General features: G+C 42.9%; 1 protein-coding gene across 1 annotated transcript in view; it reads right to left on the bottom strand.

The window, feature by feature from the left end:
- The window catches only part of LOC311350172 (protocadherin-15-like), a gene marked incomplete at its 5' end in the record, with an annotated part of 188,434 nt that overhangs the window by 102,301 nt on the left and 73,201 nt on the right, over positions 1 to 12,932 (bottom strand). Inside the window, 4 exons of the mRNA XM_084470183.1 lie at positions 4,812 to 4,891; positions 5,450 to 5,582; positions 8,071 to 8,264; positions 11,003 to 11,152. Of these exons, the coding sequence (XP_084326309.1) occupies positions 4,812 to 4,891; positions 5,450 to 5,582; positions 8,071 to 8,264; positions 11,003 to 11,152 (557 nt within the window). The remainder of the gene's footprint in view (positions 1 to 4,811; positions 4,892 to 5,449; positions 5,583 to 8,070; positions 8,265 to 11,002; positions 11,153 to 12,932) is intronic.

Raw genomic sequence — 12,932 nt, 5'->3', positions numbered from 1 at the left:
GCTGGATAGGTCAGTCTAGCAGCCTACCCATTGGACAGAAGCAAATGTTGCTTAAGTAGCCATCATACATCTAGGTGGACACTTCCACTTGTTGTGTCACTAAAACATAAGAAAAGGCAGATTTTCAAATGGCTTGTAATGGCTAACCGCACTCACACCTGGTGGCATTATATATAACATTTCTGTAATATCACACTACACTGAGGCTCCATGAGTGTCGCATGACACCACGTATCACTTGCATTTTCCTTATCTCACAGCACTCTGCATCCACGCCAAACATCTCCATTAGAGCCCCTCTGTCATCAGTGGGAGGCTAATGATTAGTTTCCAATCTCTCGACTGTTGTTGTTCAAGTGCTCTCTCTCTCTCTCTCTCTCTCTCTCTCTCTCTCTCTCTCTCTCTCTCTCTCTCTCTCTCTCTCTCTCTCTCTCTCTCTCTCTCTCTCTCTCTCTCTCTCTCTCTCTCTCTCTCTGCCACCCACCCCTTTCATCCGAGCGCTCCTTTGAGCCTGCACAAGCGACGGAGAGGGCTGACATAGAACAATCGCTCTGGAAGCCATGTCATTATTCTCTTTGTCAAAGACACAGCACTTGAAAGAGCAAAATCAGATGACAAAGCTAATGGAAGATTACAATGGTCAAGGTTTCCCTTTTTTTTGGCACGAGTCACTTGGAGCTGATGTAGCAACGCTGAGCCTTTGAAGAAGCACGGCGGCTGGCGTACACGAGAAAATAAGCGTCCTAGTCAATCGGAGCTTGGCTTAAGAGGCTAAAACAACGCTGGCTTTAACAGATGAGTGCTTTTTAAAGTTCCTTTGTGCGGATATAATCTCACGAAAAGGACAAAGACCCATTATGTTGCCAAGGAATCCAATCAAAGGAAAAAAGAGACCTTGATGTTTCATTTTTCGTTTCGAGGCAATATTATAGGAAAAACAATATATCATGCTAGGACTACCATGGTTTTCTGCTTACACTTTTATTATTTTATTATTTTTTTAATATTACTTTTACGTGATGTGATGAGATAATAATAGTAGGGTTTCCTTCAACCAAAGAAAATCTTGGTCGACGGAAATTCATCCAACTCTTTGAATCGATTGCTCAATAGTGGAAAATAAAACAAAAACAATTACAAGATTAACTTAACGGCCACAATGCACGCTACTCTACCTGCTAGAGTAGTGGGTGTCAGATGTATGGCTGTCAGATGTTCAACATAAGGCGGGTCACACCAGACGAGCCACGGAGAGCCGCACCGGGCAGCGTCAGGCAGGAGACAGACAACACGTCGGAAGATCCGATTCTCGGTTTGTTCTGTTTAATATCATGGGTCCGAATGCATGACACTATGGTGCATGCCAAGGTGCCAAGTCTGATAAGTTCATACTCCCAAGCCTATGGGGCGTTAAACAAGAAAGTTGACAGAGCATCGCAGAACACATAACTTATGCCGAACCATTTTTAGAATGCCTTTCTTCCTTTTTAACCAAATGCTGCCACACCAACAACTTCTTTGACATGGCGTTAATTAGTTTGTAGCCGACCGAATGTTCCATAAGTAGACTGTCAGTGATCCTTAGGTTCAGTAAATCGAAAGATGTGACAGCCCGGGTTTTATGACCTCCTGTCTTATAATTCTGAGGGCCCTATTTAGACGGTCTAAAACGCAAGTCTTGAAGCGCAAAACGGAAATAGCTTTGTGGGCGGTTCTATGGCGATGTTGCTATTAGGACAGCGGATAAATGACTCTTGCGCCCGACGCAAATCTAAAATGGGTTGGTCTGAAACCAGTAGGTGTGTTTTGGGCGTAACGTGCAATAAACCAATGAGAGTTACATCTCCCATCCCCTTTAAGAGCCAGTGCATTTGACTTACCGAGTTGATATTTTGACAGCGTGTTTGCAGTATCCGCTGAGACAGAAGCATGCCCACATGAATTTCAAACTTCAAATGGCTCCGTTTATGGCCAAATAATAGGCCTAATTCTTGTCAACTGTGGGTCTATTTAATGATATGCGGCAATACATTACATTGTGTTCATATTGCATGGGTTCCCCCGTTAATATACATCGCCATGGACTGTATTATGCGTTACGTGTTTAGTTTGCGTGTGTTTAAACAGATGGGTGTGCACACACACGTGCGCCAAGCATCACCCACATTCATTCATTCTTTTAAACACTCACTCGTGGTAAAACTATGTTTTCTCACACTCAAATACTCTACAATCCTAAAAGTTATGTACACGTACACGATGTCTGTGTCAAGAAAATATGGGTTTGCTGTACGGTGTTTGCAGATGCATTGATTTAAAAGTACAACTTACAGTTGTATCAGCTGTTCCCAAATCATTTAACCAACCATTTACCCTAAAACAACATTTTGTTTTGGAAGACTGGAATATACTTTGCTCAAGTTTATTATTGTTCTTATTATTTGAACGCATGGCATAGCCTAATAAACTAATAGCAGCCCTATGGAAAACACATATGAACAATCTTTGACATCATAATACTTAAATCAGGCTAATCGTTTGCATGTTTGTGCTGTGTATAGCCTACGTGTGTGTAATCGTATGTTACAGTTCCGACCTGCCATGGCACGTCAAAATAGCAACACCAACTGAGCTATCTGCTAGTGCATTTAGACCAGGAATTTTTCGGTCAGTAGTGTAATTGCATTGGAGCAATTTTTAGATCAGCAAAATAGCACCATTTTGCTGATCTAAAAATTCATAATTTGCACCGGAACATGCCTCTGCTTTTCAACAACACGCCTCTCCAGGCGCAAGTGTAGTGGCACCATGTTTGATGCGGAGGAAAATCAGCTTTGTGCTGGGTGCAAACTAGCAATGATACATGCGTCGGTGTAGAAAGTCAATTGCGCTGGGTGCAAGATAGGGCCCTGAGACTATTAAAGGTAGCCTGGTTCCGCCCGCCTCCGTACTTCCGCTCAATTTTCATTTCACTACAGTACTAGGTCTGGGAGTGCTGTATGTTCTAACGATTTCTTTTGCCTCAAGTTTGTCCCTCCAATCAGCGAACAGGAGGCGCGGCCTGAGAACAGTGACGTACAGGTCGTGCACAAGTTTCAGTTGTAGTCAAACGAATACCAGGAAGCAGCAGGAAGATCATGGAGAAAGCTATTCGGTCTGTTGTGGAAACTCTGCCGAATATAGATAAATTAAAGCCGGAGCAGAAACAGGCTTTGCTTAGTTTTGTTGGTGGTCAAGATGTTGTGGCGCTTCTTCCCACGTGATTCGGGAAAAGTTTAATTTTCCAGCTGGCTCCGTTAGTGGTGAAGGAGTTTGCTAAGCATGAAATACGTCACGACCAAACGTTAGCGATTGGTTAAGGCAGATCCGGAGTGGCACTGGACAGAGCCAATAGGTTTTAAACTTCAACAGCACCCACCTTCAAGTGAGAAATCGTTTGTCTCTATAGCAGTTCTAGACCATCGGTATGAATGAAATGAGTACGAAGGTCTAGTTAGGACTAGGCTATATTAAAGGTGTCATTCCCAGAGAAACCGTTTAGTACTTGTTCCTTTTGAAATACGATAGGTCACTCGGAGTTGCATATGCATGCTGCAAGTGAAAATGTTCTTCTACCTCCATTGCCTGCATTAGTGAATGAAAGAAAATAGATGCATTAATGATCGAATCAGAAAAGCCTCACCAACTGACATCAGTTGGTGAATTAGTATTCATGGCCTCGCCCACCTTGGCTTGCGACGGCCCACGGGAAGACAGTATTGAGTTTGTGCCTGTGCTATTTCTGGCGATAACAAATCAACGTTGCATCTCTTGGCCAAGAAAGAAGAGTTGAGGAAGAAATGTTTGGATTGGACATTACCAGTATTTCAACAATTTTCGCGGTGCATGGTGGCCAGTGCTCCGCGGGAGTCCGGGAGCTTAGCCCCGGCCGCGGTACCCCGAGGCGGCTCTTCTTTCTGTATTCAATCAACAAAGAAACCCCCAAGAAGCCCAGTGGTTCTCTCTCTCTCTCTCTCTGTCTCTCTCTCCTTCTCCCTCTCTCTCTCCTTCTCCTTCTCTCTCTCCTTCTCTCTGTGTATCTCTCTCTCCTTCTCCCTCTCTCTGAGTCTCTCTGGAAGTTTAATTGGTTTTATTACTGTGACGGACAGTGCTGTTAGCCAATCAGAGGCGAGTCATTTGCATGTCATGAGTAAGAGCCAAAATCATGTTGTGCCTCCCTGCCCACCTCCTCCACCACACAAGAACAGTGTGAAACAGGAGCACCAGAGCATTTTTTTCACCAAAACCGACTCACAGGGCATTCATTGCTACTAGTGACCACCACAAAATTAATGAAAAAACGGTGCAATGACACCTTTAAAGCACACAATTATTATAACCAAATCTATAAAGCCTTGAATATTATTTTTACTCATAGTTCATGTTATTTCTAACACAATGGAGCCTATCATTCGAAAATTTAAAAAAAATTCCTCCTGCTCCCGAAAATAACGGATTTAGAAGCAACCAATGAGAATTTGGTGGAATAAGAGCAATGGAATGGTGGAATATCGACCAATCGACCAGAACTTAAGCCCTACATATCCAGGGCAGTTTGTGCCTTCCTGTTAAGTAAAATGAAGATAGAGCCATGGGAGCTGCTGGGAGCACTCGTTTGGAAAATAATGGATATCAATTGACACCAAATCAATGGCCAATTTTGAAACATGTGTACACAGCGATAGGGGGTGAGTTTAACAAACGTCATGGCCTTAGCAAACAGGCACAACCCTTGAAGACATTGGTGTTGAAGAATAAAGGCATGAACTTACGTTTCGGTGAGGTTGAACCTCTGCTCAGGGTCCCCGCTCACGATGCGGTATGTGATGGGGTCGTTCTCTCTGTCTATCGCCTAGCGGAAGGAAGACAGACAGAGGACACTAAATTAAATGCTGCATAACAACAGACAGGGTTGTTAGAATACAGTGAGCAAAATATATGGTTTGTATATACACATAAACGCCTCTATTTACATTCCAATTCATTAAATAAGTGTTCCCTAAGGGATTAAGTGTGTGCTTTTTTTTTGCATATTGCTGGTGTTCAGTGAATGTGTGTTTCTATTCCTGACAGTTTTTTGTGTGTGTGTGTGTGAATGTTTGCATATGTGCATGATGTGTGTGTTAGTGAGTATGTGTGTGTATGCCTGCATGTTTTTCATGTGTGTTTGTGCGTGCATATGTGTGAGTGTGTGTGTATGCCTGCATGTTTTCATGTCTGTTTGTGCATGCATGTGTGTTTGTGTGTGTGTATGTGTATATTTGTCTGTGTGTGAGTATGTGAGAGAGAACGAGAGAGAGCGAAAGCAAGAGCGATAGAGAGAGAGAGCGATAGAGAGCGAGAGCGAGAGAGAGAGAGAGAGAGAGAGAGAGCGTGTGTGTGGGTGTGGGTGGGTGTAAACAGGTCATACCTGGAGGTTGAGCAGGATGGCTCCCAGCCTCATAGCCTCGCTGACCTCCACACTGTAGCTGAGGAGGGGGAAGCGTGGGGGGCTCTGGTTGTTGGGGGGCAGCACTTCAATATACACCGTGGTGATAGAGCTCCTGGCAGCGGAAATAACACGATAACACACTTATTGCCTCCCACGCCTCATAAACCATGGGCACAGATCCTGGGGAGGGAAGGGTTCCTGTCCCCTCCAAATTCGTAAAAACATGAAGTTTATATATATAAATTATTTCTAAATGCATGTAATTGAAAATATATATTTAAATATTCAACAGAAGCCGACTCCACTTTTGCAATATTTCACACATAAACACAAGACTAAAGGTTTTGCTCATGTCCTCTCTATTTATCCTGCATCAGTGGTCTGAAGCGCTGCATATTCCGTTCCGTGTTATGTGCTGCATTAGTGGATATGTGGCCCTTAGTCAGTGACGGACTGGGATCAAAAAACGGCCCTGGCATTTGCACATTATAACAGGCTGTGGGTGTAATTGTTGACGGGGGGAGGGGGGGGGGGGGGGGGCTGGTCGCGGACAGGATTGTTGATGGGGTGGGGGGGGGGGGGGGCGCCGTCGCGACGGAGGGGCCGCGCAATCCCAACAAGCATGCCACTCCGTGATTGCCCGACCCAAACGGCCCACGAGAGGCCAAACGGCCCACGAGAAGCCGCGGCCCTTCTGGCAACGGCTTGACTAATTGCTGTGGGTCTGTTATAGCAGATCCATTGATATATGTTATTGATGTCCCCTCCAGAAATTACTCTTGAAAGAATTCCATGTTTGTCCTCCCCCCTCAGCTGTAATGAGATCTGCGCTCTTGTCGAAAACACCTTCATTAGCACAGGGAGTGACGAAACCGTCTCAAAGAAACACAAACCAATTGTCACCAGGAGTGGCACCGATGGTATGGCAGTGCTAAGACGTGATAATATGTGAACGTGATTAATATCTTGTTCAAGAGAATTGAATGTGCCAATGTGTGACATTCGCTCAGCTTTGTTATTGGACTGTATGGAGGATTGTAAAATTCACTGTTGGCTTGATTAGATTAACATTGGTATCAACTGGTTGATGGCTTCTAAGTACTAAACTTGAGCGTTTTGTGATACCTGTTACGTATCTGTTGCTTTCTTTTTCTCCAAAAAAACATTCTTGGAGGAACTATTAGGGTACTCAGCCATTCCTTGAAGATGGAACTAGATGATAAAATAATAGGCTCTACATGGTTGGTCAGAACATTTCCAATGTTTGTTGGTTAGAAGTTCTCTCCAAAAGTTGCTGAAACGTACGTTTCCTTGCTGTTTTCTGCCCAGGCAAATGGATGTGCATTTGCACAGTGAAAACCAGTGAAGGGAAACTATCTTATATAAAACCCATTCCCCCCACAACCCTAAAAAACATCTAAAATATTCTACAGTTGGAGTTGGTTTCTGACAACTTTATAGGCTTCAGAAAAAGAATCTTGATTGTTGTCTTGTTTCTTTGTGTTCCTTTATGTTCCTTTGTGCTAAGAAGCAAACACAATCCACAAATCAAATGTTGAACCGATCCATGCCTTAAACATCACACAGTCAACATTAAGGTGAAGAAAAACAGACTGTGTCTGCACAGCTACAAATGCAAATATACCCTTTTTTTGTCAGATGTTTTTCAAAGGTTTCTCCCCCATTTCCACACTCGCAAAACTCAACTGAATTCACGGTCTGTGTGAAAGTTTAATGAAATAGAAAAAAAGCACCAATTCAAATGGAACACAAACATAAAATTTGTATGAAGGCGTAATTCAATAAGACAAACCCTGGACCATAATGGGGAAAACAACAACAAAGAACTAAAAGGGAACAAGGAATTGTACAAATTACAGTCAAACCATGTCAGTCATACCCACATATTATTAAAGGTGCCGCGGGTAAGATTCAAGAGCTATTGCTTGAGTGCAATTTGTTAGAAATGGCATAGCCATCCATCAGATGTGAGTGAGATGCACGTCGAGAATCTTCATTTAGAGTTGACTGAACCTGCCTGTTTGAGCCAATTCAACCTTTAGACCCTCAGCTAATGTCTGACCTATCAGAGTGTCTCTTTCCCTGACTGGTTCGGGGTATCCATCTCGCCTGTCAATCACAGGTGCATGAAATGCAACACTTCTCCATGGCGGAGAATCGTAAGGAGGGCGCAGATGGTTCTTCCGTTGTCGTTTTAAAATCGTGCTCTCTTCTGCTTTTTGACAATTCTCCAATCTTACCAACAGCACCTTTAACATTGCAAAACCCCAAAGGAAACAGCCAGGGCCATTGCTACCTGCCTAGCACTGGTGATTTCATGGGATGCTCAGCAGGCCACCTAATCAGTGGCTGGTCTCTAATTGAACAGCTTCATTCCTCACCTCTCCGCTCTGATAGTGTGTGGTGAGAGTTCAGGCGCAACCTGGCAACCGTGCATCACCCAGGTGCTACGCACTGGTTAGCAGAACATGTATCATACCCCACAGACTCTCTATTTAAAGGGCCTTTAGTGCCGTGATAGGCACTGTCACAGCAAACCCATTATTCACGAGTTATTAATAGAAACTGGGAGGCGGTACCTTTTCTGGATCCCGGGGGCGTTGTCCGATGCCCTGACGGTGAGGGTGTAGGAGCGGCCCACCACCAGGGCCACGCCCGTCGCCACGGTGATGCGACCGGTACGGTTGTTGATCACAAAGTCCCCCAGGGCCCCCGCCAGGATCTCGTAGGTCACCAGGCCATTGGAGCCCTCGTCGGCATCCACTGCGGAGAGCTGTGACAGGTTTATAGGGGGGGTGGAGGGACAGAGAGACACGGAGGGAGGACGGAGAGCGAGGGACGTTGGGTAGAGAGACAGAGAGGGATAGGGGGAGAGGGAGAGGGGGGAGTGAGAGTGAGGTCAGAAAAGGGGGTTGAAAGGGATTTAAAGAAAGAAATATATATAGAGAGAGAGAGAGAGAGAGAGAGAGAGAGAGAGAGAGAGAGAGAGAGAGAGAGAGAGAGAGAGAGAGAGAGAGAAATAATATTGAATAATACAACATATAACAATTAAAAGACATAAGAACATGAATATGTTGTTATGTTATTTTTTTTATTTCTCCTGTAGAAATTAAAAGTCGTTCTTGCTGGATTTATTGAAACATTGAATTTACCTCATGGATTGAAACATTAATTATTCAAGCCATACTTATAAGTCAGAACGTGTAGCTGCTAAATTAACACAAATATGAACAAGACCAAGAGGATTGAGGAGGACGACTAGTTGCTAGAGGGCTTCAAAGGAAGAGTTATTAAGAGGGAGGAGTAGGTTGGGGGGAGGGTGCTGGTGTGAATCAGCGAGACAGTAAATGTTTCACAGTATGGGGGAAAACCACTGACAGCATCGGCCCAGTGGTCCAACCCCACAAATGTAGATGTATATGTAAATGTGGTACAAGGATGATGATAAGGATGATACAGTTTCTTCAACTGGTTATGCTTCAAGGGAGTCTCCCAAGAGTTATTAAAAGGTGATGCAGGTACGATTTAGGATTGTTTGTTGAATACAATTAGCTAGAAAGGCTGTTCATCAGCTAATAATGACTAAACACTATGTGAATATCTGGTCTCTGCACACCTGCCTCTGTTTGAGAATGTTTTGATTTTAGAGCGCTCATCATCTCAAAGGCTCATTTCAGACCAATCAGGGCTACTGTTCCCTGATTGGTCCCACCAGTATTATCATAGCTCCACCACATAGTAGAGAGAGAAGGGCTACGTTTGGGGGATCTCCTGCTCTCTCTCTCTCTCTCTCTTCGCAACTTTAAAACCTCACCCACAGCAGATTTCGGGAGTCTGCCAAGAGGTCCACTTAAAGCAAAAAAACGAACAATAACAAAATGTTTACAGAGGAGAGGCTCAGAGGATTATCCTGGCTCATTTCCATTCGATTATGAATACCTGACCCCTTGTTTCATGTAGAGGCAGGAACAACAGCAGCTACAGCAACAGCTGGCATTTAGTTTGAGGTTTACATGGCGCGCACACACACACAGCGCGGTACAAAACGTCTGACCTTTCAGGAAAACCGCAGAGCAGAAGGATTTTTATTGCTTCTGTTAAAATTCTGATTTTGTTTGCTTGACCTTTACGATGATAAAGGGTTTAGGGTAAATTGTTTAGTTAAAAAATTATAGATTTGAGAGAATTGGGTGGGGGGGGGGGTGGTCCAGGTAATCTTTTGATGTGATTAGGATTAGCTGCTAGGAGCCTTATTTAGATTCGATTATGTCCTTGACCATAAAAGCAATAGATATTCTTCATTTGCTATCTCACGTTGGAGCAAAACAAACAAAGATTTGTATTCATGCAGGATGTTCTTAGGGTGTGGATGTGATCCATGGAAATCACAATAAAAGATAGCAGAGCATCCTCATTTTTTTTAATGGAGCTGTGGAAGAACCATGGAGAGCTGAACTCTTCTGGGAGGCCGACTCTAATGAATGGTTTTTAAAAGCGGTCGGACAAGCCGACCTGCGAACCCATGGCCTGGTTTAGAGCCGAGGGGCCAAACAAGTTCTTACTCTGATTAAACTTGACCTTTTTGGCAATGAATGTTTTTTTGGGGGGTCTGTCTGTTTGTGTTTATTTCCATCTCTGCAGGGGCTGTGCGGAGGGAAACCGTTGACGGGATGGATGCAATGAAATAATTGTGTCAAAAAAAAGGAGAATGCATTCTATATTATGCAAGATGATGTCTGTGTCAGTTTACAGTATTTTTTTGATAGAACGGGCATTATTACACCAACGTCATCGTTGACAGTACGAAAATAACACAGAGCGAGGACAACACTGTGCCATTTGCAGACCTTCCATGCGTCAAACAGAACACAAAAAGCAAACCTCTCTGATCCATTAACATGGACCGTGGGTGAGCCAAGCGTTTACCGAGCTAAAGCCTTTTCTAACACAACCTGGAGCGGATCTAGAGTCTGGCGGTCCCCGGACAACGATTGATTACCGGTCGCAGGAGTTAAGCTCACTCCCACAGTGCATTAGCTCCAGTCATGATAGCAGACAATCTATTGAGTAAACCATTGGCCGGCTTCCTCTGACAGACACAACAAAGGAAGCGGGGGGGAATACAGATACTTTCACTGAGTCTTGACAGCCGATCAAAGATGGTGCAGAAACATCTGTTTCATCATGGTTGGGATACTTTTATATATTTGTTTGTTTTTTTTTACAGGAAAAAAATACCACAGAGCCCAGATGTAGGGAGACCAAGACAAGGGTAGACAAGTCAAACGAAATATGACGAAAGACGGAAACGAATGAAGGAAAGACAGAATGTATAAATAAAATAAAGAACAGAGAGAGGAAGGGAGAGGATGTGAGGAAATAAAGAATGAATGAAAGAAAGAATAAAAAGAAAGAAAACCATAACACAAGGAAGAAAACAAAAGGACAAAACGGCATACAAAGTCAAAAGAAAGACAGGCTGGTGAAGGGCTGAGACGTGGGGCTGGTTACCTGGAGCACCGTCTCCCCGGGCTGCATGTTGGTGAAGACCTCTATGTTGTAGGAGACGTCGCCGAAGGTGGGTGTGTTGTCATTGGCGTCAATCACCAGGATGTTCACAATCACCGGCAGGCTCCGCTGGACGCCGTCCGATGCCACCATCTGGAAACACAACCGACAAAGAGGATTGAGGTGAATCTCTCACCCGGAGGAACATTCCTTACAGTTCCAAATCAATCAATTCACAATCAATCAATTCACTTAGTGCTTAGCATTCCCAGTGCAGTGACAGGGACACTGTGCTGTGGAAGGCGCCGTCCTTCGGAGGAGACGTAAAACTGAGGACCTGAGTCACTGAGGTCATAAAAGATCCCAGGGCACTTATCGCAAAGAGTAAGGGATTCCCCGGTGTCCTGGCTAAAACTGCCAAACCAGGCTCATTCAATCTGGCCCCCTAATCATCTCCCTGTATAATTGGCTGATTCATCAATTGCCTCACTCTCCACTTCAAGCTGGTGTGTGGTGAGTGTTCTGGTGCCGATTGGCTGCAGTGCATCACCCATGTGGGTGCTACACATTGGTGGTGGTTAGTGAGGTCCCCCCTTCACTGTAAAGCGTCTTTGAGTGACCAAAAAAAGCACTATATAAATTCGATCAATTATTATTATTATTTTTTATTATAACGCGGCCAAAAGGTAGAGTGGACACAGCACTATTAAGTAGGCTAAAGTTAAACAACATGTAGCAGAAAGTCGGATATAGTGGGGGTATTTAGTAGTCATTCATAACGTTACTGAGGAACACCATAGCATATCTCCAGAGTAATAAAGGTCCTTTCTCTTTCTAAACAATTGTATGAATTGTTGCAAATTGATTGCACTAAAAAGCAGTTTATTTAGTTGCCATACGTGTATTACCATTTTATTAAAAATACCAGTATACATTTTTCATAGAACGAGACCAAATAATAACATTAATGTTAACTCTGTAAAGCTCTATGAAATTGAGTTCATTTTTGTGTCCTGTGGGGAAATACTGTTTGATGAATTTGCATAAATGATACATTATGCAACTAATGTAAGAGTGTGGCCAAGGAATAAATCACTTTTCGAGCCTGCGGTTATGGAAGAAATGAAAAAATACTAAATAAATGTAAATAAAAGTACCCCCGCCACAATACAAACAAAAAACTTCCCTTGAAAATCTATTAAGTACCCTTAAGTATATATTTCTATGACCTTTTTTTAATCCTTCATGTTTATTTTCATACAACCTCCACAGGTCTTTACAGTTACAGATAAGAACATTTGAAAGTATGAAACATGATGCAGTTTTTTCAACCCAAATTTTTTGTTTTGTTTTCCAGTTTGGGTTAAGTCAATATTATTATCTAAGGTCAAGGGTTTTTAGCCTTCTGCTGAAAGGAACTGAGTTGTATCATCGATGCCCCCTCCAAGCTGTGTGTAATATGAATATAAACTATTTAAATGGTGGAATATCATCTCAAACTCTAAAAATGTTAACCTTCCTCCCAAGATGGTTTGATAGCTCACAGCTAATAATATAAATGTTCTACCAATGGTTCGGGTTAACATCAAACAAAGTAGGAATACTTTGAATAATTAATTACTTAATTGTGTTGGAAATAATGAGAATAACTGTAAGAAGATGAAGAATTTATTGAACATAGAAGTTTCATTTTTTGACCATGAACTCTTACAGTGGTCTGTTGATATACTTTGAATACAATATTTTAATATCAATTTCTTTGACAAAAGGATAGGTTCATACTGTACACAAACTACCAGCATGAGAGGGAGGAAATTCTTAATGCCAGGTACTACGGGCAAAAATAATGATTTTCTTTCACTTAGACAATTTTGATATTTTTTATGTTTGTCCCTGCATGCAATTATTACCAATAACTAATAAAATTGGTTTC

This window comes from Micromesistius poutassou, assembly GCF_964030765.1.
Source record: "Micromesistius poutassou genome assembly, chromosome: 7".
Taxonomy (NCBI): Eukaryota; Metazoa; Chordata; class Actinopteri; order Gadiformes; family Gadidae; genus Micromesistius; species Micromesistius poutassou.
This window is presented reverse-complemented; position numbering and strand designations above follow the sequence as displayed.